General features: G+C 51.9%; 1 protein-coding gene across 1 annotated transcript in view; it reads right to left on the bottom strand.

Moving 5' to 3' along the window:
- LOC134341275 (cell adhesion molecule 3-like) overlaps positions 1 to 27,449 on the bottom strand; it is a 51,137-nt gene that overhangs the window by 12,922 nt on the left and 10,766 nt on the right. The window contains exons 3-7 of the mRNA XM_063039138.1: positions 20,455 to 20,607; positions 17,330 to 17,467; positions 16,187 to 16,354; positions 12,282 to 12,372; positions 2,654 to 2,826 (exon numbers count right to left, since the gene is read on the bottom strand). Of these exons, the coding sequence (XP_062895208.1) occupies positions 2,654 to 2,826; positions 12,282 to 12,372; positions 16,187 to 16,354; positions 17,330 to 17,467; positions 20,455 to 20,607 (723 nt within the window). The remainder of the gene's footprint in view (positions 1 to 2,653; positions 2,827 to 12,281; positions 12,373 to 16,186; positions 16,355 to 17,329; positions 17,468 to 20,454; positions 20,608 to 27,449) is intronic.

Genomic DNA, 27,449 nt, shown 5'->3' with positions numbered 1-27,449 from the left:
TCCCATCACACACTCTCAGGGCACGGGTCAGACACAGAGTGAAACTCCCTCTACACTGTCCCATCACACACTCCCAGGACATGGGTCTGACACAGAGTGAAGCTCCCTCTACACTGTCCCATCACAGGACATTGGTCAGACAGAATGAAACTCCCTCTACACTGTCCCATCACACACTCCTTGGACGTTGCTCAGACAGAATGAAACTCCCTCTACAATCTTATTGGTTCCTTTCTCTTGCACCAAGTTTGTTACTGGCCCAAAGCATGCTTATCTCTAGACAGGCAAGGGTATTGCAAGAACCACTGGGATTGGTCACCTGGCTCTGCCTGTTTTGATTGGCTGTTGTTGTCCCCAAGAGCAGAGCAACAAACCCCAATTTGCACTAATTCCCCAGCCTATTGGATTCCCTTCAGCCAATCGTGTTTTCTGGAGCAGTCAGCAGGCGACCAACCCTATTCCTGCACCCATGGCCGTACCAGGCCAGCCCTACCCCACCCCACTGGTGGAGGGTGGAGGAGTCACGGAGGAAGCAGAAGGGAGTCACGATAAACCTACCGCCGATGGTCAGTGTCAGGGAGTCATTGACAGAAGCAGGGGACGAGGTGGGGGCCATCTCCAGGGCGTCCCCTGCGGTTGGGTGAGAAGGAAGACACACGCGTGACACATAAGACACAAGGTGATCGGGCACGTGAAGACGCTTGGCACCCACCCTCAGAGAGAGACATGTTCACCGAAACACACAGACGGGACTGGAACATCCATATCAGATTCACCCCACTCACCCCCACGTAACCCCGGCCCCTCCTACCCACTCCCCACCCACCCACTCTCTCCTCACCCTCCCACCCATTCACTCCCCTCCCATTCACTCCCCACCCACTCACTCCCCACCTTCCCTCCCACCCACTCCCCACCCATTCACTCTCTCACTGTCCCACCCACCCACTCCCCACCCTTCCACTCACTCCCCACCCACCCACTCACTCCCCACCCTCCCACTCACTTCTCATCCACCCACTCACTCCCCACCAACCCACTCACTCCCCACCTTCCCACTCCCCACCCTCCCACTCACTTCTCACCCACCCACTCACTCCCCACCAACCCACTCTCTCCTCACTGTCCCACCCATTCACTCCCTCCCCACTCACTTCCCACCCACTCACTCCCCACCCTCCCACTCTCTCACTCCCCACCAACCCACTCACTTCTCACCCACCCACTCACTCCCTACCTTCCCTCCCACCCACTCACTCTCCTCACCGTTCCACCCACTCACTCCCCACCCTCCTACTCACTCACTTTCCACCCAAACCCTCACTCCCCACCCTCCCATCCACCCACCCACACTCCACCCTCCAATTCACTCCCCACCCTCCCACTCGCTCCCCACCCTCCCATTTACTACCCTCTCACGCACCCATCCTCACCCTCCCACCCACCCGATGCTCATACTCACTCACCATCCTCACTACCCGCCCCTCCGTCCTCACACTCAGCACCCCTCCATCACTTCCCTCGCCCTCCATATCTCACTCATCTCTTGCACTGAACTCCCTCACTCCTCACTCTCCCATCCCTTCTCACCCTGCCTTATTCCCCTCACACCCCTCCTTCTCCACCCCTCCCTCCCCTCCATTCCTCCCTCTTCCTCCATCCCCTCCATCACCAGCCCTGTATCCACTCCATCACTTCCCTTGCTCACCCCCCAATATCTCTCTGCCCCTCTCTTGCACTGAGCTCCCTCCATTTCCCACCCTATATCCCTTCCCTCCTACAAGGGAGTGTTTCTCCCTCGCTCCCCCCTTTATCATTTGCCACTGAAGAGAACCTCTCTGCTTATCCCTAGTGGAGCCCCTTGGCACCTGCAGTTTCCCGAGTCACCTGGCACACTAAACTACGGCCAGCACCACCCCTGGAGAGAGCACCCCAAAATGCACCCAATCACCCCGTCTGTGCTGACACCAATACCAGCCGGTGGATCCCTGCAAAAGCAGAGGCACATTGACAGACTACATGAGTGTGCCCGGAGACGTGTGGGAAAGGTGAAGCCCCTGGTGTGGTGAGAACAGAGACCCAGCGGGCTGTGTAAACGGAGAGGGGCTGAAAGCTGGGTGTGGTGTCCCCATGCACGAACAGAGGAGGGACGGAGCACATGGGGACAGCAAGTCTTTCCCAGGGCAAGTGGCCAGCTGGGGTTTATCACAGAGGGGACGGTGTAATAGTGGGCAAGAGTCTGTACCAGCAGACACGGTGTTGTGGGACCTCACCTGGAGCACAGACATACTGCTACTCTTGTTTAAGAATGGATCCATGAGAGAGAGATACAGACAGAGAGAGAAAGAGAGAGAGAGAGAGATACAGATAGAGGGAGAAAGGGGGGAGAGAGATGGATGGACAGAGAGACAAAAAGAGAAAGGGCAAAAGAGAGAAAGAAATAGGGTAAAGAATGTTTTTATTTTGAAAGAAAAGCAAACAGAACAGAGGAAAGAGAGCATGAGACAGAAAGAGAGATAGAGAGACAGGGAGAGAGGTGATGAAACAAAAGCATTTTAAACTGGGGCTTACACACTTGCCAGCTCTAGGAACACCACACCCTATAAACAGCAGACGGCACTGATCTGGTGTGGGAAGGCAGGTACCAGCTCACCATGCACTGTCAGTGTGTAGTTCTTGCCACCAGTCCCAATGATGTTCTTGGCTTCACAGCGATAGACTCCTGCGTCAGTCTTATTCAGATTAGTGAAGGTCAGGTTCTCGTTCCGGACAAATGCATATTCAGACAGATCCCCGTTAAAACGGACCCAAGTGAAGAAGCTGGGTCTGAAGTCAGAAAGAGTAAAAAGTCACCAACAGAAAGCCTAACAACACCATGCAAACACATTGAGAAAAAGAAGCTCCCTCGACACTGTCCCATCACACACTCCCAGGGTACAGGTCAGACAGAGAGTGAAGCTCCCTCCACACTGTCCCATCACACACTCCCAGGACACGGGTCAGACACAGAGTGAAACTCCCTCCACACTGTCCCATCACACACTCCCAGGAGACGGGTCAGACACAGAGTGAAACTCCCTCCACAATGTCCCATCACACACTCCCAGGACACAGGTCAGACACAGAGTGAAGCTCCCTCTACACTGTCCCATCACAGACTCCCAGGACACCGGTCAGACACAGACTGAAGCTGCCTCTACACCGTCCCATCACACACTCCCAGGACACCGGTCAGACACAGACTGAAGCTGCCTCTACACCGTCCCATCACACACTCCCAGGACACGGGTCAGACACAGAGTGAAGCTGCCTCTACACTGTCCCATCACACACTCCCAGGACACTGGTCAGACACAGAGTGAAACTCCCTCTACACTGTCCCATCACACACTCCCAGGCGAAGGGTCAGACATAGACTGAAGCTGCCTCTGCACTGTCCCATCACACACTCCCAGGACACGGGTCAGACACAGAGTGAAACTCCCTCCACACTGTCCCATCACACACTCCCAGGACACGGGTCAGACACAGAGTGAAACTCCCTCTACACTGTCCAATCACACACTCCCAGGACACAGGTCAGACACAGAGTGAAGCTCCCTCTACACTGTCCCATCACACACTCCCAGGGTACAGGTCAGACACAGAGTGAAGCTCCCTCCACACTGTCCCATCACACACTCCCAGGACACGGGTCAGACACAGAGTGAAGCTCCCTCTAAACTGTCCCATCACACACTCCCAGGACACCGGTCAGACACAGAATGAAGCTCCCTCTACACTGTCCCATCACACACTCCCAGGACACGGGTCAGACACAGAGTGAAACTCCCTCCACACTGTCCCATCACACACTCCCAGGACACGGGTCAGACACAGAGTGAAGCTCCCTCTACACTGTCCCATCACACACTCCCAGGACACCGGTCAGACACAGAGTGAAGCTGCCTCTACACCGTCCCATCACACACTCCCAGGACACGGGTCAGACACAGAGTGAAGCTCCCTCCACACTGTCCCATCACACACACCCGGGGTACAGGTCAGACACAGAGTGAAGCTCCCTCCACACTGTCCCATCACGCACTCCCAGGACACGGGTCAGACACAGAGTGAAGCTCCCTCTACACTGTCCCATCACACACTCCCAGGCGAAGGGTCAGACACAGAGTGAAGCTGCCTCTACACTGTTCCATCACACACACCCAGGACACGGGTCAGACACAGAGTGAAACTCCCTCCACACTGTCCCATCACACACTCCCAGGACACGGGTCAGACACAGAGTGAAACTCCCTCTGCACTGTCCCATCACACACTCCCAGGACACAGGTCAGACACAGAGTGAAGCTCCCTCTGCACTGTCCCATCACACACTCCCAAGGTACAGGTCAGACACAGAGTGAAGCTCCCTCCACACTGTCCAATCACACACTCCCAGGACACGGGTCAGACACAGAGTGAAGCTCCCTCCACACTGTCCCATCACACACTCCCAGGACACGGGTCAGACACAGAGTGAAGCTCCCTCTACACCGTCCCATCACACCCTCCGAGGACACGGGTTAGACACAGAGTGAAGCTCCCTCTACACCGTCCCATCACACACTCCCAGGACACGGGTCAGACACAGAGTGAAGCTGCCTCTACACTGTCCCATCACACACTCCCAGGACACGGGTCAGACACAGAGTGAAGCTCCCTCTACACCGTCCCATCACACACTCCCAGGACACGGGTCAGACACAGAGTGAAGCTGCCTCTACACGGTCCCATCACAAACTCCCAGGACACGGGTCAGACACAGAGTGAAGCTGCCTCGACACGGTCCCATCACACACTCCCAAGACACGGGTCAGACACAGAGTGAAGCTCCCTCTACACTGTCCCATCACACAGTCCCAGGACACGGGTCAGACACAGAGTGAAGCTGCCTCTACACCGTCCCATCACACACTCCCAGGACACGGGTCAGACACAGAGTGAAGCTCCCTTCACACCGTCCCATCACACACTCCCAGGACACGGGTCAGACACAGAGTGAAGCTCCTTCCACACTGTCCCATCACACTTCCCAGGGTACGGGTCAGACACAGAGTGAAGCTCCCTCCACACTGTCCCATCACACACTCCCAGGACACGGGTCAGACACAGAGTGAAGCTCCCTCCACACTGTCCCATCACACACACCCAGGGTACAGGTCAGACAGAGAGTGAAGCTCCCTCCACACTGTCCCATCACACACTCCCAGGACACGGGTCAGACTCAGAGTGAAGCTCCCTCCACACTGTCCCATCACACACTCCCAGGACACGGGTCAGACACAGAGTGAAACTCCCTCCACACTGTCCCATCACACACTCCCAGGACACGGGTCAGACACAGAGTGAAACTCCCTCTACACTGTCCAATCACACACTCCCAGGACACAGGTCAGACACAGAGTGAAGCTCCCTCTACACTGTCCCATCACACACTCCCAGGGTACAGGTCAGACACAGAGTGAAGCTCCCTCCACACTGTCCCATCACACACTCCCAGGACACGGGTCAGACACAGAGTGAAGCTCCCTCTAAACTGTCCCATCACACACTCCCAGGACACCGGTCAGACACAGAATGAAGCTCCCTCTACACTGTCCCATCACACACTCCCAGGACACGGGTCAGACACAGAGTGAAACTCCCTCCACACTGTCCCATCACACACTCCCAGGACACGGGTCAGACACAGAGTGAAGCTCCCTCTACACTGTCCCATCACACACTCCCAGGACACCGGTCAGACACAGAGTGAAGCTGCCTCTACACCGTCCCATCACACACTCCCAGGACACGGGTCAGACACAGAGTGAAGCTCCCTCCACACTGTCCCATCACACACACCCGGGGTACAGGTCAGACACAGAGTGAAGCTCCCTCCACACTGTCCCATCACGCACTCCCAGGACACGGGTCAGACACAGAGTGAAGCTCCCTCTACACTGTCCCATCACACACTCCCAGGCGAAGGGTCAGACACAGAGTGAAGCTGCCTCTACACTGTTCCATCACACACACCCAGGACACGTTCAGACACAGAGTGAAACTCCCTCCACACTGTCCCATCACACACTCCCAGGACACGGGTCAGACACAGAGTGAAACTCCCTCTGCACTGTCCCATCACACACTCCCAGGACACAGGTCAGACACAGAGTGAAGCTCCCTCTACACTGTCCCATCACACACTCCCAAGGTACAGGTCAGACACAGAGTGAAGCTCCCTCCACACTGTCCAATCACACACTCCCAGGACACGGGTCAGACACAGAGTGAAGCTCCCTCCACACTGTCCCATCACACACTCCCAGGACACGGGTCAGACACAGAGTGAAGCTCCCTCTACACCGTCCCATCACACCCTCCGAGGACACGGGTTAGACACAGAGTGAAGCTCCCTCTACACCGTCCCATCACACACTCCCAGGACACGGGTCAGACACAGAGTGAAGCTGCCTCTACACTGTCCCATCACACACTCCCAGGACACGGGTCAGACACAGAGTGAAGCTCCCTCTACACCGTCCCATCACACACTCCCAGGACACGGGTCAGACACAGAGTGAAGCTGCCTCTACACGGTCCCATCACAAACTCCCAGGACACGGGTCAGACACAGAGTGAAGCTGCCTCGACACGGTCCCATCACACACTCCCAAGACACGGGTCAGACACAGAGTGAAGCTCCCTCTACACTGTCCCATCACACAGTCCCAGGACACGGGTCAGACACAGAGTGAAGCTGCCTCTACACCGTCCCATCACACACTCCCAGGACACGGGTCAGACACAGAGTGAAACTCCCTTCACACCGTCCCATCACACACTCCCAGGACACGGGTCAGACACAGAGTGAAGCTCCTTCCACACTGTCCCATCACACTTCCCAGGGTACGGGTCAGACACAGAGTGAAGCTCCCTCCACACTGTCCCATCACACACTCCCAGGACACGGGTCAGACACAGAGTGAAGCTCCCTCCACACTGTCCCATCACACACACCCAGGGTACAGGTCAGACAGAGAGTGAAGCTCCCTCCACACTGTCCAATCACACACTCCCAGGACACGGGTCAGACTCAGAGTGAAGCTCCCTCCACACTGTCCCATCACACACTCCCAGGACACCGGTCAGACACAGAGTGAAGCTGCCTCTACACCGTCCCATCACACACTCCCAGGACACGGGTCAGACACAGAGTGAAGCTGCCTCTACACTGTCCCATCACACACTCCCAGGACACTGGTCAGACACAGAGTGAAACTCCCTCTACACTGTCCCATCACACACTCCCAGGACACGGGTCAGACACAGAGTGAAGCTCCCTCTACACTGTCCCATCACACACTCCCAGGCAAATGGTCAGACACAGAGTGAAGCTGCCTCTGCACTGTCCCATCACACACTCCCAGGACACGGGTCAGACACAGAGTGAAACTCCCTCCACACTGTCCCATCACACACTCCCAGGACACGGGTCAGACACAGAGTGAAACTCCCTCCACACTGTCCCATCACACACTCCCAGGAGACGGGTCAGACACAGAGTGAAACTCCCTCCACAATGTCCCATCACACACTCCCAGGACACAGGTCAGACACAGAGTGAAGCTCCCTCTACACTGTCCCATCACACACTCCCAGGACACCGGTCAGACACAGACTGAAGCTGCCTCTACACCGTCCCATCACACACTCCCAGGACACCGGTCAGACACAGACTGAAGCTGCCTCTACACCGTCCCATCACACACTCCCAGGACACGGGTCAGACTCAGAGTGAAGCTGCCTCTACACTGTCCCATCACACACTCCCAGGACACTGGTCAGACACAGAGTGAAACTCCCTCTACACTGTCCCATCACACACTCCCAGGCGAAGGGTCAGACATAGACTGAAGCTGCCTCTGCACTGTCCCATCACACACTCCCAGGACACGGGTCAGACACAGAGTGAAACTCCCTCCACACTGTCCCATCACACACTCCCAGGACACGGGTCAGACACAGAGTGAAGCTGCCTCTACACTGTCCCATCACACACTCCCAGGACACGGGTCAGACACAGAGTGAAGCTCCCTCTACACCGTCCCATCACACACTCCCAGGACACGGGTCAGACACAGAGTGAAGCTGCCTCTACAAGGTCCCATCACAAACTCCCAGGACACGGGTCAGACACAGAGTGAAGCTGCCTCGACACGGTCCCATCACACACTCCCAAGACACGGGTCAGACACAGAGTGAAGCTCCCTCTACACTGTCCCATCACACAGTCCCAGGACACGGGTCAGACACAGAGTGAAGCTGCCTCTACACCGTCCCATCACACACTCCCAGGACACGGGTCAGACACAGAGTGAAGCTCCCTTCACACCGTCCCATCACACACTCCCAGGACACGGGTCAGACACAGAGTGAAGCTCCTTCCACACTGTCCCATCACACTTCCCAGGGTACGGGTCAGACACAGAGTGAAGCTCCCTCCACACTGTCCCATCACACACTCCCAGGACACGGGTCAGACACAGAGTGAAGCTCCCTCCACACTGTCCCATCACACACACCCAGGGTACAGGTCAGACAGAGAGTGAAGCTGCCTCTACACCGTCCCATCACACACTCCCAGGACACCGGTCAGACACAGAGTGAAGCTGCCTCTACACCGTCCCATCACACACTCCCAGGACACCGGTCAGACACAGACTGAAGCTGCCTCTACACCGTCCCATCACACACTCCCAGGACACGGGTCAGACTCAGAGTGAAGCTGCCTCTACACTGTCCCATCACACACTCCCAGGCGAAGGGTCAGACATAGACTGAAGCTGCCTCTGCACTGTCCCATCACACACTCCCAGGACACGGGTCAGACACAGAGTGAAGCTCCCTCTACACCGTCCCATCACACACTCCCAGGACACGGGTCAGACACAGAGTGAAGCTGCCTCTACAAGGTCCCATCACAAACTCCCAGGACACGGGTCAGACACAGAGTGAAGCTGCCTCGACACGGTCCCATCACACACTCCCAAGACACGGGTCAGACACAGAGTGAAGCTCCCTCTACACTGTCCCATCACACAGTCCCAGGACACGGGTCAGACACAGAGTGAAGCTGCCTCTACACCGTCCCATCACACACTCCCAGGACACGGGTCAGACACAGAGTGAAGCTCCCTTCACACCGTCCCATCACACACTCCCAGGACACGGGTCAGACACAGAGTGAAGCTCCTTCCACACTGTCCCATCACACTTCCCAGGGTACGGGTCAGACACAGAGTGAAGCTCCCTCCACACTGTCCCATCACACACTCCCAGGACACGGGTCAGACACAGAGTGAAGCTCCCTCCACACTGTCCCATCACACACACCCAGGGTACAGGTCAGACAGAGAGTGAAGCTCCCTCCACACTGTCCCATCACACACTCCCAGGACACGGGTCAGACTCAGAGTGAAGCTCCCTCCACACTGTCCCATCACACACTCCCAGGACACCGGTCAGACACAGAGTGAAGCTGCCTCTACACCGTCCCATCACACACTCCCAGGACACGGGTCAGACACAGAGTGAAGCTGCCTCTACACTGTCCCATCACACACTCCCAGGACACTGGTCAGACACAGAGTGAAACTCCCTCTACACTGTCCCATCACACACTCCCAGGACACGGGTCAGACACAGAGTGAAGCTCCCTCTACACTGTCCCATCACACACTCCCAGGCAAAGGGTCAGACACAGAGTGAAGCTGCCTCTGCACTGTCCCATCACACACTCCCAGGACACGGGTCAGACACAGAGTGAAACTCCCTCCACACTGTCCCATCACACACTCCCAGGACACGGGTCAGACACAGAGTGAAACTCCCTCTACACTGTCCCATCACACACTCCCAGGACACAGGTCAGACACAGAGTGAAGCTCCCTCTACACTGTCCCATCACACACTCCCAGGGTACAGGTCAGACACAGAGTGAAGCTCCCTCCACACTGTCCAATCACACACTCCCAGGACACGGGTCAGACACAGAGTGTAGCTCCCTCCACACTGTCCCATCACACACTCCCAGGACACGGGTCAGACACAGAGTGAAGCTCCCTCTACACTGTCCCATCACACACTCCCAGGACACGGGTCAGACACAGAGTGAAGCTGCCTCTACACCGTCCCATCACACACTCCGAGGACACGGGTCAGACACAGAGTGAAGCTCCCTCTACACCGTCCCATCACACACTCCCAGGACACGGGTCAGACACAGAGTGAAGCTGCCTCTACACTGTCCCATCACACACTCCCAGGACACGGGTCAGACACAGAGTGAAACTCCCTCTACACTGTCCCATCACACACTCCCAGGACACGGGTCAGTCACAGAGTGAAGCTCCCTCTACACTGTCCCATCACACACTCCCAGGCGAAGGGTCAGACACAGAGTGAAGCTGCCTCTGCACTGTCCCATCACACACTCCCAGGACACGGGTCAGACACAGAGTGAAGCTCCCTACACACCGTCCCATCACACACTCCCAGGACACGGGTCAGACACAGAGTGAAGCTCCCTCCGCACTGTCCCATCACACACTCCCAGGGCACGGGTCAGACACAGAGTGAAGCTCCCTCCACACCGTCCCATCACACACTCCCAGGACACGGGTCAGACACAGAGTGAAGCTCCCTCCACACCGTCCCATCACACACACCCAGGGTACAGGTCAGACACAGAGTGAAGCTCCCTCCACACCGTCCCATCACACACTCCCAGGACACGGGTCAGACACAGAGTGAAACTCCCTCCACACCGTCCCATCACACACTCCCAGGACACGGGTCAGACACAGAGTGAAGCTCCCTACACACCGTCCCATCACACACTCCCAGGACACGGGTCAGACACAGAGTGAAGCTCCCTCCGCACTGTCCCATCACACACTCCCAGGGCACGGGTCAGACACAGAGTGAAGCTCCCTCCACACCGTCCCATCACACACTCCCAGGGCACGGGTCAGACACAGAGTGAAGCTCCCTCCACACCGTCCCATCACACACTCCCAGGACACGGGTCAGACACAGAGTGAAGCTCCCTCCACACCGTCCCATCACACACACCCAGGGTACGGGTCAGGCACAGAGTGAAGCTCCCTCTACACCGTGCAATCACACACTCCCAGGACACGGGTCAGACACAGAGTGAAGCTCCCTCAACACTGTCCCATCACACACTCCCAGGACACGGGTCAGACACAGAGTGAAGCTGCCTCTACACTGTCCCATCACACACTCCCAGGACACGGGTCAGACACAGAGTGAAACTCCCTCCACACTGTCCCATCACACACTCCCAGGACACGGGTCAGACACAGAGTGAAGCTCCCTCCACACTGTCCCATCACACACTCCCAGGACACGGGTCAGACACAGAGTGAAGCTGCCTCCACACCGTCCCATCACACACTCCCAGGACACGGGTCAGACACAGAGTGAAGCTGCCTCTACACCGTCCCATCACACACTCCCAGGACACGGGTCAGACACAGAGTGAAGCTCCCTCTACACCGTCCCATCACACACTCCCAGGACACGGGTCAGACACAGAGTGAAGCTGCCTCTACACCGTCCCATCACACACTCCCAGGACACGGGTCAGACACAGAGTGAAGCTGCCTCTACACCGTCCCATCACACACTCCCAGGACACGGGTCAGACACAGAGTGAAGCTCCCTCTACACTGTCGCATCACACAGTCCCAGGACACGGGTCAGGCACAGAGTGAAGCTCCCTCTACACCGTGCAATCACACACTCCCAGGACACGGGTCAGAGACAGAGTGAAGCTCCCTCAACACTGTCCCATCACACACTCCCAGGACACGGGTCAGACACAGAGTGAAGCTGCCTCTACACTGTCCCATCACACACTCCCAGGACACGGGTCAGACACAGAGTGAAACTCCCTCCACACTGTCCCATCACACACTCCCAGGACACGGGTCAGACACAGAGTGAAACTCCCTCTACACTGTCCCATCACACACTCCCAGACACAGGTCAGACACAGTGTGAAGCTGCCTCTACACCGTCCCATCACACACTCCCAGGACACGGGTCAGACACAGAGTGAAGCTCCCTCTACACTGTCCCATCACACACTCCCTCTAAACTGTCCCATCACAGACTCCCAGGACACGGGTCAGACACAGAGTGACCCTCCACGTGTCCTTTTTACTCACTCTGGGTTTCCTCTTCCAATACAACGCAGCATAAAATCTGCACCTTCCTCAGGAACAGCTTTGGACTCCCGGATCTCAACAGTTGGGGAATCTGTAGAGGAGAGAGAGAGTGATCAGTGTGCCTGTGACCAGTACACATGGCATACTCCATGGAACCATGGCCAGAAGAGAGGAGGTGCATTGAGTCTAAAATAAAAAGGAAGCACAGGTGAGATTCAAGGAGATAAAATCAGACAGGGCCTTTGAGGGATATAAATGTAGCAGATAACAGCTCGATAGGGAATTAGAAATGCTGACAATGACTATGAAATGTCCTTGGCAAGCAGGATTTTGGAGAATCTGGACCTATTTTATATTAACAAGTAGAGGACAATGAGGGGGAGGGTTAGATCACTCAAGCATGAAGGATGGAATTGAGGGCTGAAGCCAGAGGATGTGGACAAGGTATTTTGCTTTGGTATTCACAAGGTGAAGAACATCAAGGACAGTGAGAGTGGTATGGAGCGTGCTAATGTATCAGACTGTTATGAGATTGTGAAGGAGGTGGTGCTGGGTCTCCTGAGGTGCATTAAACTGGGTAATTCTCCAGAGTCTAACAAGATATAGCTCCAGTTATGGAGAGAGGCGACGCAGGAGAATGTGGGGCATTGACAAAGATCTTCATATCCTCTCCAGCAACAGGTGATGTGGTGGAGAACAGGAGAGCAGCAAATCTTCATTTATTCAAGGAGGGAAAATGGGATATTCCAGGTAATGTTAGCCTATCTCACACCTGTACTAGGGAAGCTATCGGAAAGGATTTCTTAGCCATAGGAACTATGTGCATTTGGAAAGGCATGGCTTAATTAGGGACAGTCAGCATGGCAAGTTATGCCATTAACTTAATAGATTTTTTTGAGGAGGTGATAAAGGTGATTGTTGAGGGCAGAGCTATGAATGTTGTCCACATGGACCTCAGTAAAGCTTTTGGTAAGGGCCTCATTGTATGCTGGTACAGATTAACATGCATGTGATCCATAGTGACTTGGCAGTTTGGAATCAGAATTGGCTTGCCCAGAGAAAACAGAGCATAGTGATGGAGGGACATTATTCTGGCTGGCAGTCTGTGACTAATGGTGTTCTGTAGGGGTCAGTGTTGGGATCTCTGTTTTATATATTCATTTAGGGATACAACATGGTAACAGCCTTTCCAGCCCAATGAGCCCCTGCTGCCCAATTAACCTCCTCACCCTTTGGAGTGTCTTTGAACTGCAGGAAGAAACTGGAGCACCAAGAGGAAACCCATGTGGTGATGGGGAGAACGTTAAAAAACTCCTCTCAGACAGTAGGGGAAGTTGCTGATACTGTAACAGTGTTACACTAACCAGTCCACACACTCTGTTGTGTGTAATGTATAAAAATTACCTTGATGAAAATGCAGGCAGGTGGGTTAGTAAGTTCACAGGCAGCATAAAGGTTAGTAAGGTTGTGGACAGTGAAGAGGTTGTCAAAAGATGCAGCAAGATATAGATCAATAGATATGGGTGAAGAAATTGCAGATGCCATTTAATCCAGGCAAATGTGAGATGTTGCACTGTAGGAGGTCAAATGTAAGGGGAAAGTACTCAGTTAATGTCAGAACTCTCAAAGGGACTGGTGTACAGAGAGATCTTGGCAGCCAAGTCCATAGCTCTCTTTAAGTGGCCATGCCAGTGGCAAGTGGGTAGAGTGGTAAAGGTGTATGCAAGTTTGCCTTCACTGGTCAGAACATTTATTGCACGAGTCAGCAAGATATGTTCCAGCAATAGAAAACTTTGGTCAGGGAACTGTGTGCAGTTCCAATTGTCCCACTAGGGGAAGGGTGTGGAGACTTTGGAAAGGTTGCAGAAGAGGCTCACCAGGATATTATGGTGGATTTGAAGTTAATACCTACGAGGAGAGGATGGGCAAACTTGGGCTTTTTTCTCTGAAGTGTTGGACAGGATGGGTAGACAGAATCTCTTTTCCTGGGGTCGAAATATCAAACACCAGAAAGTATGCATTCAAGGTGGGAGGAGGAAAATTTAGAGGTGATGGAGGCGTGTTTGTCTTTGACGCTGAGACTAGTGGGTGTTGAGAAAGGGTTGCCAGATATGGTAATGGAAGCAAATGGTGATCATAGTGTTCAAGAGGTGTAATGGCATGGTAAGATTTTTACTGCTAATGTGGTAGGGTATTTAATTTAGTAGCTTTCTGTAGAAGCAGTGTGTCCTGCTATACCATGTTTGGGTTTTCAGCTCAAGATAAAACGGTTATGATGCTCAACTTAGGAATGTTGTGTCCTTTTATTTTACGTAATGGGCCCTTTTATTTTTTCCCTTTTCTTTTTCCTACTAACTGCTTGATAAAACGGAATTTTGTAAATATACTTTCTTTATAGCTTTATAGAGTGTACAGTTTGTTATTTCTTGCCGATCAACAATTGGGTATGGGCAGTATTTATACAGTATTCACTCAAATCAAGGTTCCTTTAATCAGAACATCGCAATGTTCCTGTTTGGTTGAACCCCAAACCATACCGACCATCGACGCCTGTTGTTCATGAAAGGTGGCTTTTCACTGCAGACTCCTGTGCTGTTAGTGGGGCAAGCAAAGAGTCAAGTTTCCATTCGAGCCCGGTGAAGGGGCTTCAGAGAATTTTAAATCAGAATGTGAAGAAGCGTGGAACAGAGCAATATGACCAAAGAGAGGAAGTTTAATTTGGCACCTCTGTCAGAACAGACCAGCTGGACCTTCTGTTCCTATGCAGGAATGTTCTATGGTCCCTCCCTAGAAATCCACCCCAAGGTCATACATTGGAGGCCAGTGTCTGTGGAAGGGGGATATGGGGATAATTCAGAGGTGCAAGGAATCTCTGATGTCACTATCACCCAGGGCAGACAGATTCAAAGCAGAGTGGAGACCCCTCTGCACTGTCCTGTATCAGTTAGACAGTGGGAGCGAAGGGGAAGGGTGGGATGCATTGGGAGTGTGAATGGTGGGATTGAATGGGAAGGAGGGCAGGGTGTGTTGGGATTGTGGACGGTGGGAGTGAATGGGAATGGATGGGGTCCGTTGGGATTGTGGACGGTGGGAGTGAATGGGAATGGGTGGGATCTATAGGGATTGTGGATGGTGGGAGTGAATGGGAATGGATGGGGTCTGTTGGGAGTGTGGACGGTGGGAGTGAATGGGAATGGGTGGGATCTATTGGGATTGTGGATGGTGGGAGTGAATGGGAATGGATGGGGTCTGTTGGGAGTGTGGACGGTGGGAGTGAATGGGAATGGGTGGGATCTATTGGGATTGTGGACGGTGGGAGTGAATGGGAATGGATGGGGCCTGTTGGGAGTGAATGGGAAGGGGATGTGATTCATTGGGAGTGTGGACGGTGGGAGTGAATGGGAATGGATGGGGTCCATTCAGAGTGTGGATGGTTGGCGTGAGTGGGAAGTGGATGGGGTCTGTTGGGATTGTGGACAGTGGGAGTGAATGGGAATGGATGGGATCCGTTGGGAGTGTGGACAGGTGGGAGTGAATGGAAACAGATGGGGTCCATTGGGAGTGAATGGGAATGGATGGGGTCCGTTGGGAGTGTGGATGGTGGGAATGAATGGGAATGGATGGGGTCTGTATGGATTGTGGACGGTGGGAGTGAATGGGAATGGATGGGGTCTGTAGGGATTGTGGTCGGTGGGAGTGAATGGGAATGGATGGGGTCCATTGGGATTATGGACGGTGGGAGTGAATGGGAATGGATGGGGTCTGTAGGGATTGTGGTCGGTGGGAGTGAATGGGAATGGATGGGGTCCATTTGGAGTGTGGATGGTTGGCGTGAGTGGGAAGTGGTGGGGTGTTTTAGGAGAGCGTAGGGTGATTCTCGATAAGGCAGCAGTGTGGACACTCACAGTAAACTTCAATCTTCTGTTGTGTCTTGTAGTCGTTGTTGTCGATGGCCGGTTGGTCCAGTGCACATATGATGAGGGCACCGTTGTCCTCCCGTGACACGGTGATGTTCACCAGGCTGAGAACAGAGGTTTGCTGGTCAGTGGATTCCCCCTGGTGGATGGAGTAACCTGGGGCAGGGGGTTGCGAAGGGACAGGGAGTGCGTTGGGGGTAATAGATGGTGGGTGACATTGGGGAGGAGGGTGTAGGTGGAGTAGGCAAGGTGGAGCAGGGAGAGGCAAAGTGATGGGGGAGGAGAGAGTGAGCGGTGGAGAGACAGGGGAAGGAGGGGGAAGTGAGAGGGGTGAGAGGAGAGAGGGGTGTAGGGAGGTGGGAGAGTGAGGAATGGGGGTTGTAATGAGGGGAGGAGTAAAGTGAGCAAGAGGGAGGGAAGGGAGTCAGAGAGAGGAGTGTTGGAGTGGGGAGGATGGAGGCCAAGGGATAGGGTTCAGAGGGAATGAGTGGAGAAGGACAGGAGGGAGAGAGGGAGGAAAGGTGGAAGGGAGGGCAGGAGGGAAGGAGGGGAGGAGTCAAGGTAAGAAGAAGACAGCAGAAGAAGATGAATGAGGGTGGAACAAGGAGAGGTAGAGGGAGGAAAGAGAGTGTAATGGTGGGAGAAAACAGAGAAGAGAAAAAGAAAGAGGAAGAGACCAATAAAATAGAGACAGATTACACCCACACCCATCCCTATCTGCCATCCCCTCTGGCCCCCACACCTGTCCTAGCCTCTAAAAAACCCTCTGGCCCTTACACCATCCCTATCTCTCTAACCCTCTCCAGCCCCTCCATATCTCTGTAATCTCCCCCATCCCGAGGCACCTCTATGTCTCCGTAAACCCCTCCACCCCCTCTGTGCCTTCACCAGTCAACCCTCACTGGTCCCTATATCTTCTGATTCCCTGACTCGTTATTCCACAATGTGCCCCCACGGCTGTGGTATGTACTCCGAAATGCCTGCTCTCCGCGATCTTTCCCCCTTGTGTTTCAGGTGCTCACCGACACTCCCCCTCACCCCATCACTGCCGATGGGATAGGGTGCCCTTACTCCGGAGTCAGGTGCCCTCGGCACTATCGTGGAGAGGAATGCCAGAGTGCCTGCACTCACCTTGCAGTTCTTCATTGCCCTTGAACCAATGGATGCTGGGGAGTGTCCTACTGCCTGTGGTGTTACACATCAGTGTGATCGTCCGTCCTTCTGCAATCGGACCACGGTATCCCGAAATCTCTGGCTTCTTGGGAACAGCTGATGTACACAAAAAACAATGCCATCACACACTCCAGGACACAGGTCAGACACAGAGTGAAACTCCCTCTACACTGTCCCATCACACACTCCCAGGACACGGGTCAGACACAGAGTGAAACTCCCTCTACACTGTCCCATCACACACTCCAGGACACAGGTCAGACACAGAGTGAAACTCCCTCTACACTGTCCCATCACACACTCCCAGGACATGGGTCAGATACAGAGTGAAGCTCCCTCTACACTGTCCCATCACACACTCCCAGGACACGGGTCAGACACAGAGTGAAGCTCGCTCTACACTGTCCCATCTCACACTCTCAGGGCACGGGTCAGACACAGAGTGAAGTTCCCTCTACACTGTCCCAACACACATTCCAGGACACAGGTCAGACACAGAGTGAAACTCCCTCTACACTGTCCCATCACACACTCCCAGGACACGGGTCAGACACAGAGTGAAACTCCCTCTACACTATCCTATCACACACTCCCAGGACACGGGTCAGACACAGAGTGAAACTCCCTCTACACTGTCCCATCACACACTCCCAGGGTACGGGTCAGACACAGAGTGAAACTCCCTCTACACTGTCCCATCACACACACCCAGGGCACGTGTCAGACACAGAGTGAAGCTCCCTCTACACTGTCCCATCACACACTCCCAGGGCACGGGTCAGACACAGAGTGAAACTCCCTCTACACTATCCTATCACACACTCCCAGGACATGGGTCAGACACAGAGTGAAGCTCCCTCTACACTGTCCCATCACACACTGCCAGGGCACGGGTCAGACACAGAGTGAAACTCCCTCTGCACTGTCCCATCACACACTCCCAGGGCACCGGTGAGACACAGAGTGAAACTCCCTCTACACTATCCCATCACACACTCCCAGGACACGGGCCAGACACAGAGTGAAACTCCCTCTACACTGTCCCATCACACACTCCCAGGGTACGGGTCAGACACAGAGTGAAACTCCCTCTACACTGTCCCATCACACACACCCAGGGCACGGGTTAGACACAGAGTGAAGCTCCCTCTACACTGCCCCATCACACACTCTCAGGGAACAGGTCAGACACAGAGTGAAACTCCCTCCACACTGTCCCATCACACACTCCCAGGGTACGGGTCAGACACAGAGTGAAACTCCCTCTACACTATCCCATCACACACACCCAGGGCACGGGTTAGACACAGAGTGAAGCTCCCTCTACACTGCCCCATCACACACTCCCAGGACACGGGTCAGACACAGAGTGAAGTTCCCTCTACACTGTCCCATCACACACTCCCTCTAAACTATCCCATCACACACTCCCCCTACACTGTCCCAGCACAAACTCCCTCTCCACTGTCCCATCACACACTCCCAGGGAACAGGTCAGACACAGAGTGAAACTCCCTCTACACTGTCCCATCACATACTCCCAGGGTACGGGTCAGACACAGAGTGAAACTCCCTCTACACTGTCCCATCACACACTCTCAGGGCACGGGTCAGACACAGAGTGAAGTTCCCTCTACACTGTCCCATCACACACTCCAGGACACATGTCAGACACAGAGTGAAACTCCCTCCACACTGTCCCATCACACACTCCCAGGACACGGGTCAGACACAGAGTGAAACTCCCTCTACACTATCCTATCACACACTCCCAGGACACGGGTCAGACACAGAGTGAAGCTCCCTCTGCACTGTCCCATCACACACTCCCAGGGCACCAGTCAGACACAGAGTGAAACTCCCTCTACACTGTCTCAGCACACACTCGCAGGGTACGGGTCAGACACAGAGTGAAACTCCCTCTACACTGTCCCATCACACACTCCCAGGGTACGGGTCAGACACAGAGTGAAACTCCCTCTACACTGTCCCATCACACACTCTCAGGGCACGGGTCAGACACAGAGTGAAGTTCCCTCTACACTGTCCCATCACACACTCCAGGACACAGGTCAGACACAGAGTGAAACTCCCTCCACACTGTCCCATCACACACTCCCAGGACACGGGTCAGACACAGAGTGAAACTCCCTCTACACTGTCCCATCACACACTCCCAGGACACGGGTCAGACACAGAGTGAAACTCCCTCTACACTATCCTATCACACACTCCCAGGACACGGGTCAGACACAGAGTGAAGCTCCCTCTGCACTGTCCCATCACACACTCCCAGGGCACCAGTCAGACACAGAGTGAAACTCCCTCTACACTGTCTCAGCACACACTCGCAGGGTACGGGTCAGACACAGAGTGAAACTCCCTCTACACTGTCCCATCACACACTCCCAGGGTACGGGTCAGACACAGAGTGAAACTCCCTCTACACTGTCCCATCACACACTCTCAGGGCACGGGTCAGACACAGAGTGAAGTTCCCTCTACACTGTCCCATCACACACTCCAGGACACAGGTCAGACACAGAGTGAAACTCCCTCCACACTGTCCCATCACACACTCCCAGGACACGGGTCAGACACAGAGTGAAACTCCCTCTACACTATCCTATCACACACTCCCAGGACACGGGTCAGACACAGAGTGAAGCTCCCTCTGCACTGTCCCATCACACACTCCCAGGGCACCGGTCAGACACAGAGTGAAACTCCCTCTACACTGTCTCAGCACACACTCGCAGGGTACGGGTCAGACACAGAGTGAAACTCCCTCTACACTGTCCCATCACACACTCCCAGGGTACGGGTCAGACACAGAGTGAAACTCCCTCTACACTGTCCCATCACACACTCCCAGGGAACAGGTCAGACACAGAGTGAAGCTCCCTCTACACTATCCCATCACACACTCCCAGCACACGGGTCAAACACAGAGTGAAACTCCCTCTACACTGTCCCATCACACACTCCCAGGACACGGGTCAAACACAGAGTGAAACTCCCTCTACACTGTCCCATCACACACTCCCAGGACACGGGTCAAACACAATGGGACTGTTCCTTACCCCAGACCTCCACTCTCGCCACTGCTGTGCGGACAGGCTTGGTGAAGATGGAGCAGGTGTAGTTGCCCTCATCCTTCAAGCTCATATTACTGATGCTGATGGTGAGTTCGTGCCATGAGTAGTAGACCAGGGAGATCCGATTGTCTCGCAGTGCTGGAGGGAGACCAGGAGATCGGCATTCTCAACGTCAGCCTTACCGAGTCCCCTCGCTCCCTACTCCTTCCACAAGCTCTGCCACCCACATCCCACCAGGGGGAACCAACTCCACATTAGCAGGTGTGAGGTGAGTGGGGAGAGGCTGCATTGGGAGGGAGGACAGCTGGAGTGTTCCTCTGTGTATGTTGTTGTGGGAAGGTCATCCTCCACTTTTCCCCAGTGCTGGGGACAACATGTCTGAGTTACTCTCTGCATTGACTGGAATTGCCACAACGCCCAGGGCTTGGGAGAGACAGAACTTGTTCAGTGTGCCCAGCGCAGCCGTATGTGGATGGCCCGACTGGAGAGGGGGCTCACACTGCAAATATGGCTGGGAAAGTGGCTAGGTGTAAGCAGTAGGCACCATTGGTCAGTGGGACCTGTGACTTCAATTCCACATGACATCTAAAGCTGACAAACCTCCATAGATGTGTGGTGACGAATATGTTGACTGGTTGCATCATGGTCTGGTAGGGAAACTTCAATGTTCTTGACCAAAAGATTCTTCAAAAATCAGTGGATATGGCCCAGTCCATCACTGGTAACACCCTCCCCACCACTGACCACATCTACACGGGTGAGCTGTAGCAGGAAAGAAGCTTCCACTATCAGGGATCGCCACCTCCTAGGCCATGCTCTCTTCTTGCTGCTGCCATGGGGACTCTCACCACCAAGTTCAGGAACAGTTATCACTCCTCAACCATCAGGCTCCTGAACCGGGGTAGAACTTCACTTGCCCCGTCACTGAACTGTTCCCACAATCTATGGACTCTCTTTCCAGACTCTTCATCTCATCTTCTGCTTACTTATTGCTTACTGATTTATTATCTTTATTATTAATAATTCTTTTTTTTGGAGTTTGCAAAGTTTATTCTCTTTTGCACATTGGTTGTTTGTCCATCCTGTTGGATATGGTCTTTCATTGATTCCGTTAGGTTCTTGGATTTACTGAGTGTGTTCATAAGAAAACGAATCTCAGGATTGTATATGGTGATATATATGTACTTTGATAATAAAATACTTTGAATTCTAGTTATTTCAATATAATAGAACTGGTGCTCAAGTTCAATGTCCTTCATCAGCACTGTGATGGTACTGATGTCAATTGCATTACACAAGAGCTTGCAAAGGTTGATTAGGACAGGATGCTTGCAAGTAAAGGGACACCTAGCAAGTGGGAGAGTTTTAAAAGTGAGAAAAAGAGAGTTCAGAGATAACATACTCTGATTAAAGAGAAAGGCAAGGCTGTAGGATATTGGAAGCCGAGTTGATGAGGGATGTAGAGGCTCAGGTCAGGGAAAAAGAAGACGACATGGGTCAGGTATAGGGAGATGAGAACAAGTGAGGGCAAAAAGGGGACTTAAGATATCCCTGGCAGAGAAGGTAAAGGAGAATCCGAAGACCTCGGGAAGGTGAACTAGTGTGGCTGGGAGGTGGGACCCTGAGCAGTGGATGGATTGAGAAGGTAGAGGTTAGGTCATGCGTCATGAAGTTTTTTTTAGAATATTCACAAGGCACAGGATCGATATGTCCCACAGAGAAGGATGCTTTCAAATGGCATGGGTAGGCAACCGTGGCTGACAAAGGTCAACATAAAAGCCAAGGAAAGGGCATATAAGGTAGCAAAAGTGAGTGGAAAGTTGGATGATTAGGAAACTTTTAAAATCCAACAAAAGGCAACTAAAAAAGCTATAAGAAGGTGGGAAATGCAATATGAGGCCAAACTAGCCAATAATATAAAGCAGGATACCAAAAATATTTTCGGTTATATAAAGAGTAAAGGGAGGCAAGAGTTGATATTGGACGACTGGAAAATGATGCTGGTGAGGTAGTAATGGGAGACAAAGAAATGGCAGATGACCTTATAAAAGTTGCTGGTGAACGCAGCAGGCCAGGCAGCATCTCTAGGAAGAGGTGCAGTCGACGTTTCAGGCCGAGACCCTTCGTCAGGACTAACTGAAGGAAGAGTCTCGGGTCTCGGCCTGAAACGTACTCTTCCTTCAGTTAGTCCTGACGAAGGGTCTCGGCCTGAAACGTCGACTGCACCTCTTCCTAGAGATGCTGCCTGGCCTGCTGTGTTCACCAGCAACTTTTATGTGTGTTGCTTGAATTTCCAGCATCTGCAGAATTCCTGTTGTTTGCAGATGACCTTAATGGGTACTTTGCACCTGTCTTCACTGTGGAAGGCACTAACCATGTGCCAGAGGTCCATGAGTATCAAGGAGCAGGAGTGAATGCCATCGTTATTACAAAGGAAAAAATGATAGGCAAGCTAATAGTCTTAAGATGGATAAGTCACTTGGGCTAGACAGACGACACCCCAGAGTCCTGAGAGAGGTTGCTGAAGAAGTAGCAGATGCATTGGTCATGATCCATCAAGAATCACTTGATTCTGGCATGGTCTCGGAGGACTGGAAGATTACAAATGTCACTCCACTGTTTAAGAAGGGTGGAAGGCAAAAAAAAGGAAACTATAGGCCAGTTAACGTAACATCAGTGGTTGGGAAATTGTTGGAGTCTATTATTAAAAATGAGGTTTCGAGGTACTTGGAAACTAATGATAAAGTAAGTCAAAGTCAGCATGGTTTCTGTCAAGGCAAATCTTGCCTGACAAATCTGATAGAGTTCTTCGGGGAAGTAACAAGCTGGGTGGACAAATGAGAGGCAGTGGATGTCATTTACTTGGATTTTCAAAGGCATTTGATAAGGTGCTACATGAGGCTGCTTAACAAGATAAGATCCTACGGTGTTACAGGAAAGATGTTGTCATGGATAGAGGAATGGCTGACAGACAGAAGGCAGTGATTAGGAATAAAAGGGGCCTTTTCTGGTTGGTTGCTGTTGACTAGTGGTCTTCCTCAGGGGTCAGTATTGGGACTGCTACTTTTCACATTGTTTGTCAATGATTTGGATAATGGAATTGATGTCTTTGTGGCAAAGTTTGGATAATGGCAACTGCTTTGCTTGCATCTGTGGAAGCAGCACTATTTCTATCTTTAATATCTATTTTTCCCTTTCAGGGTTCCTTTGAAGACCCTGACCTGGAGTTAAGCGCTGACTTCGGTTCTTTAGGGAATAGGACCCGCTCTCAGGGTTTCATGACTGGCCGTTATTCGATATGCCAAGGATGCGGCCTGGGAGATGAGCTCGGCTTCAGAGTTCCGGGATTTTGCGGTGCTGGAGATGGGTGTACCGAGGGTCGATGCCTCTGCAGGAATTCGGTGTGTCGTGGGAGACAGTATATCGAAAGCAGCAAGCTGGCTGCTGGCTGTGTGCCCAGAGACCAGAATTCTTTAGGCACAGAGCTCAGAAAAAGTGACGCAACGGACTTTTAACATCATAAATCAGTGAGTTCTTTGTTATGTCTCCCTCTCTCTGTGAAACGGAAACACCTCTTTTTCCCTTATTAGCGGGAGAGAGAGCCTGTAGTATATCGAATACTGGGTGATCTAGTAGTCTTTGGGGTACTGCAAGTCTGCATCTTTATTGGTGCTTTGCTGCATGCTTGAATGCTCGGTGGGGGACACTGATGCTTTTTTTTGCTAGTGGGGGAGGGGGGATTGTTGCCTTGTTGCTTATGCGTGGGAGGGGGGCGCTGGGGGGAGGCTTTGGGCTTCTAACATTTAACTGTCATTCATTTTTTGGGGCACTGCTGTGTTTTTGTGGATGGTTGTGAAGAAAAAGTATTTCAGGATGTACATTGTATACATTTCTCTGACATTAAATGTACCTTTGAAACCTTGAAAAGTGGAGGAGTAGATAGTACTGAGGAAACAGTGCAATTGCAGTAGGACTTGGACACATTGAAAGAATGGGAAAAAATGTGGCAGATGGAATACAGTGTTGGAAAATGTATGATAATGCATTTTGGTAAAAGGAACAATAGTGCAGACTATTATCTAAATGGGGAGAAGGTTCAAACATCAGAGGTGCAGAGGGACTTAGGAGTCCTCGTGCAAGACTCCCAGAAGGTTAATTTACAGCTTGAGTCTGTGGTAAAGAAGGAAAATGCAATGTTGCCTTTTATTTCAAGGATAATAGAATATAAAAGCAAGGAGATAATGCTGAGGCTTTATAAGACACTAGTCAGGCTGCACTTGGAGTATTGTTAACAGTTTTAGGCCCCGTATCTCAGAAAGAATGTGTTGTCATTAGAGACAGTCCAGAGGAGTTCATGAGGATGATTCCAGGAATGAAGGGGTTAACATATGAGGAGCATTTGGCAGCTTTGGGCCTGTACTCACTGGAATTTAGAAGAATGTTGGGGGAATCTCATTGAAACCTACTGAATGTTGAAAGGACTAGATAAGGTGGATGTGGAGAGGATGTTTCCTGTCGTGGGGCTATCCAGAACAAAGAGGGCACAGCATCAAAATTGAGAGATGACCTTTTAGAACAGAGATAAGCAGGAATTTTTTTTGCCAGGAAGTAGTGAATCTATAGAATGCTTTGTCACAAACTGAGGTGGAGGCCAAGTCTGTGTGTACATTTAAGACGGAAGTTGATCGTTTCTTGATCAGACAGGGCATCAAAGGATATTAGATTAGATTAGATTATGAGGACATGCAGTCTTCTTTTATTGTCATTTAATAATGCATGCATTAAGAAATGATACACTGTTTCTCCAGAATGGTATCACAGAAACACAGGACAAACCAATTGAAAATGGAGGGAAGGCAGGTGTATGTGGTTGAGTGGGATTCAGGATCAGCCACGATGGAACGGCAGAGCAGACTCAATGGGCTGAATGGCCTACTTCTGCTTCTATCTCTTATGGTCTTATCTGATAGGAAGTTCATGGATACATGGGGTTCATGGTTGTCTGAAGGGGTTCATCCTTGTAAATTTTCTTACATAATGATTCAATGTAAGAAGTATTATGGACAAGGCAGATGAACCTAGAGCCAAGATCAGAGATTGATTAGTACATTGAGAGGAGATGTGGTACGACACAAGTTTCTATTAATGAACAGTGGATAGTATTTTGACTGGTTGCATCAAAGCCTGGTATGGAGGCTGCAATGCACAGGATTGCAAGAGGGTGAAGAAGGCTGTAGTCTCAGCCAGCTCCATCACTGGCACAACCCTCCACACCACCGAGGAAATCTTCAACAGGTAGTGCCTCAAGAAGGTGGCAACTATCACTAAAGACCCTCACAACCCTGGACATGTCCTCATTGCTACCATCAAGGAGGAGCCTGAAGATCATAAGACACAGGAGCAGAATCAGGCCATTCGGCCCATTGGGTCTGCTCTACCATTCCATCATGGCTGATTTATTATCCCTCTCAATCCAATTCTCCAGTATTCTCCTATAAAATTGATGCCCTAATTAATCAAGTGCATATCAACCTCCACCCTAGCTGCCCACTGACTTGGCCTGCACAGCCATTTGTGGCAATGAATTCCACAGAATTACCACCCTCTGACCAAAGAAAGAGTTCCTTATCTCTGTTCTAAATGGACCTCTCTCAATTCTGAGCAGGTGGCCTCTGGTTCGAGACCCCCACTATAGGGAAGATCCTCTCTATATCCACTCTATTAATGCCGACAAGTATTCAATAGGTTTCATAGTTATAGAAAATACATCCCAGAAATGGGCCCTTCATCCTATCTAGTCCATGCTGATCCATTTAAACTGCTAATACCCATCGACTTGCACCTGGATTATAGCCCTCCATACCCCAACTATCCATTCAAACTTCTCTTAAACATTGAAACCAAGTTGGCATGTACCACTTGCACTGGCACCTGATTCCACACTCTCACACCTCTGTCCGTGAAGAAATTTTCCTTCACGTTCCCCTTAAGCTTTTCACCTTTCACCCTTAACCCATGGCTTCTAGTTGTAGTCCCACCCAACCTCAGTACAAAAAGCCTGCATTTACCCTACCTATATCCCTCATAATTTTATATACCTCTATCAAATCTCCCCTCAATCTTCTACATTTCAGGGAATAAAGTCCTAACTGGAGTTCAATCTTTCCCTATAGCTCAGGGTCTCCAGACCTGGCAACATCCTTGTAAATTTTCTGTGCACTCTTTCAACCTTGTCTACATCTTTCCTGCAAGTAGGTAACAAAAACTGCACACAATACTCCAAATTAGTCCTCACCAATTTCGACCTATCCTTGTTGGTCTTACCAAAGTGCAGCACCTCGTACTAGTCTGCTTTAAAATACATCTGCAATTTTCAGCCCATTTTTCCAGCTGATCCAGATCCCTCTGCAAGCCCAGACAGCCTTCCTCACTGTCCACTACACCCCCTAATCTTGGAGACCCCCTAATTAGCTGACCCAGTTAACCACATTATCATCCAGATCATTGATATAGATGACAAACACCAATGGACCCAGCACTGATCCCTGCGACACATATGCTAGTCTCAGGCCTCCAGTCAGAAAGGCAACCATCTACTACCATTCTCTGGCTTCTCCCGCGAAGCCAGTGTCTAATCCAATTTACTACTTCACCTTGAATGCCTAGAAGCTAAATCTTCTTGATGAACCTCCCATGCAAGACCTTGTCAAATGTCAATGTTTCAATGAGAACCCCCACCCCCCTATTCTTCTAAACTCCAGTGAATATAGACCCAGAGCCATCAAAGACTCCTCATATGTTAACCCTTTCATTTCTGGATCATGCTTGTGAACATCTCCGGACCTTCTACAATGCCAGCATATCCTTTGTTAGATAAGAGGCCCAAATCTGCTCACGATACTCCAGGTGCAATCTGACCAATGACTTATAAAACCTCAGCTTATTATATCGTTGCACTTGTATTCCAGTCCTCTGAAAAT

Source organism: Mobula hypostoma, assembly GCF_963921235.1.
Source record: "Mobula hypostoma chromosome 13 unlocalized genomic scaffold, sMobHyp1.1 SUPER_13_unloc_1, whole genome shotgun sequence".
Lineage (NCBI taxonomy): Eukaryota > Metazoa > Chordata > Chondrichthyes > Myliobatiformes > Myliobatidae > Mobula > Mobula hypostoma.
The sequence above is the reverse complement of the archived record's forward strand: the minus strand, read 5'-3'. Positions and strand labels throughout refer to the sequence as shown.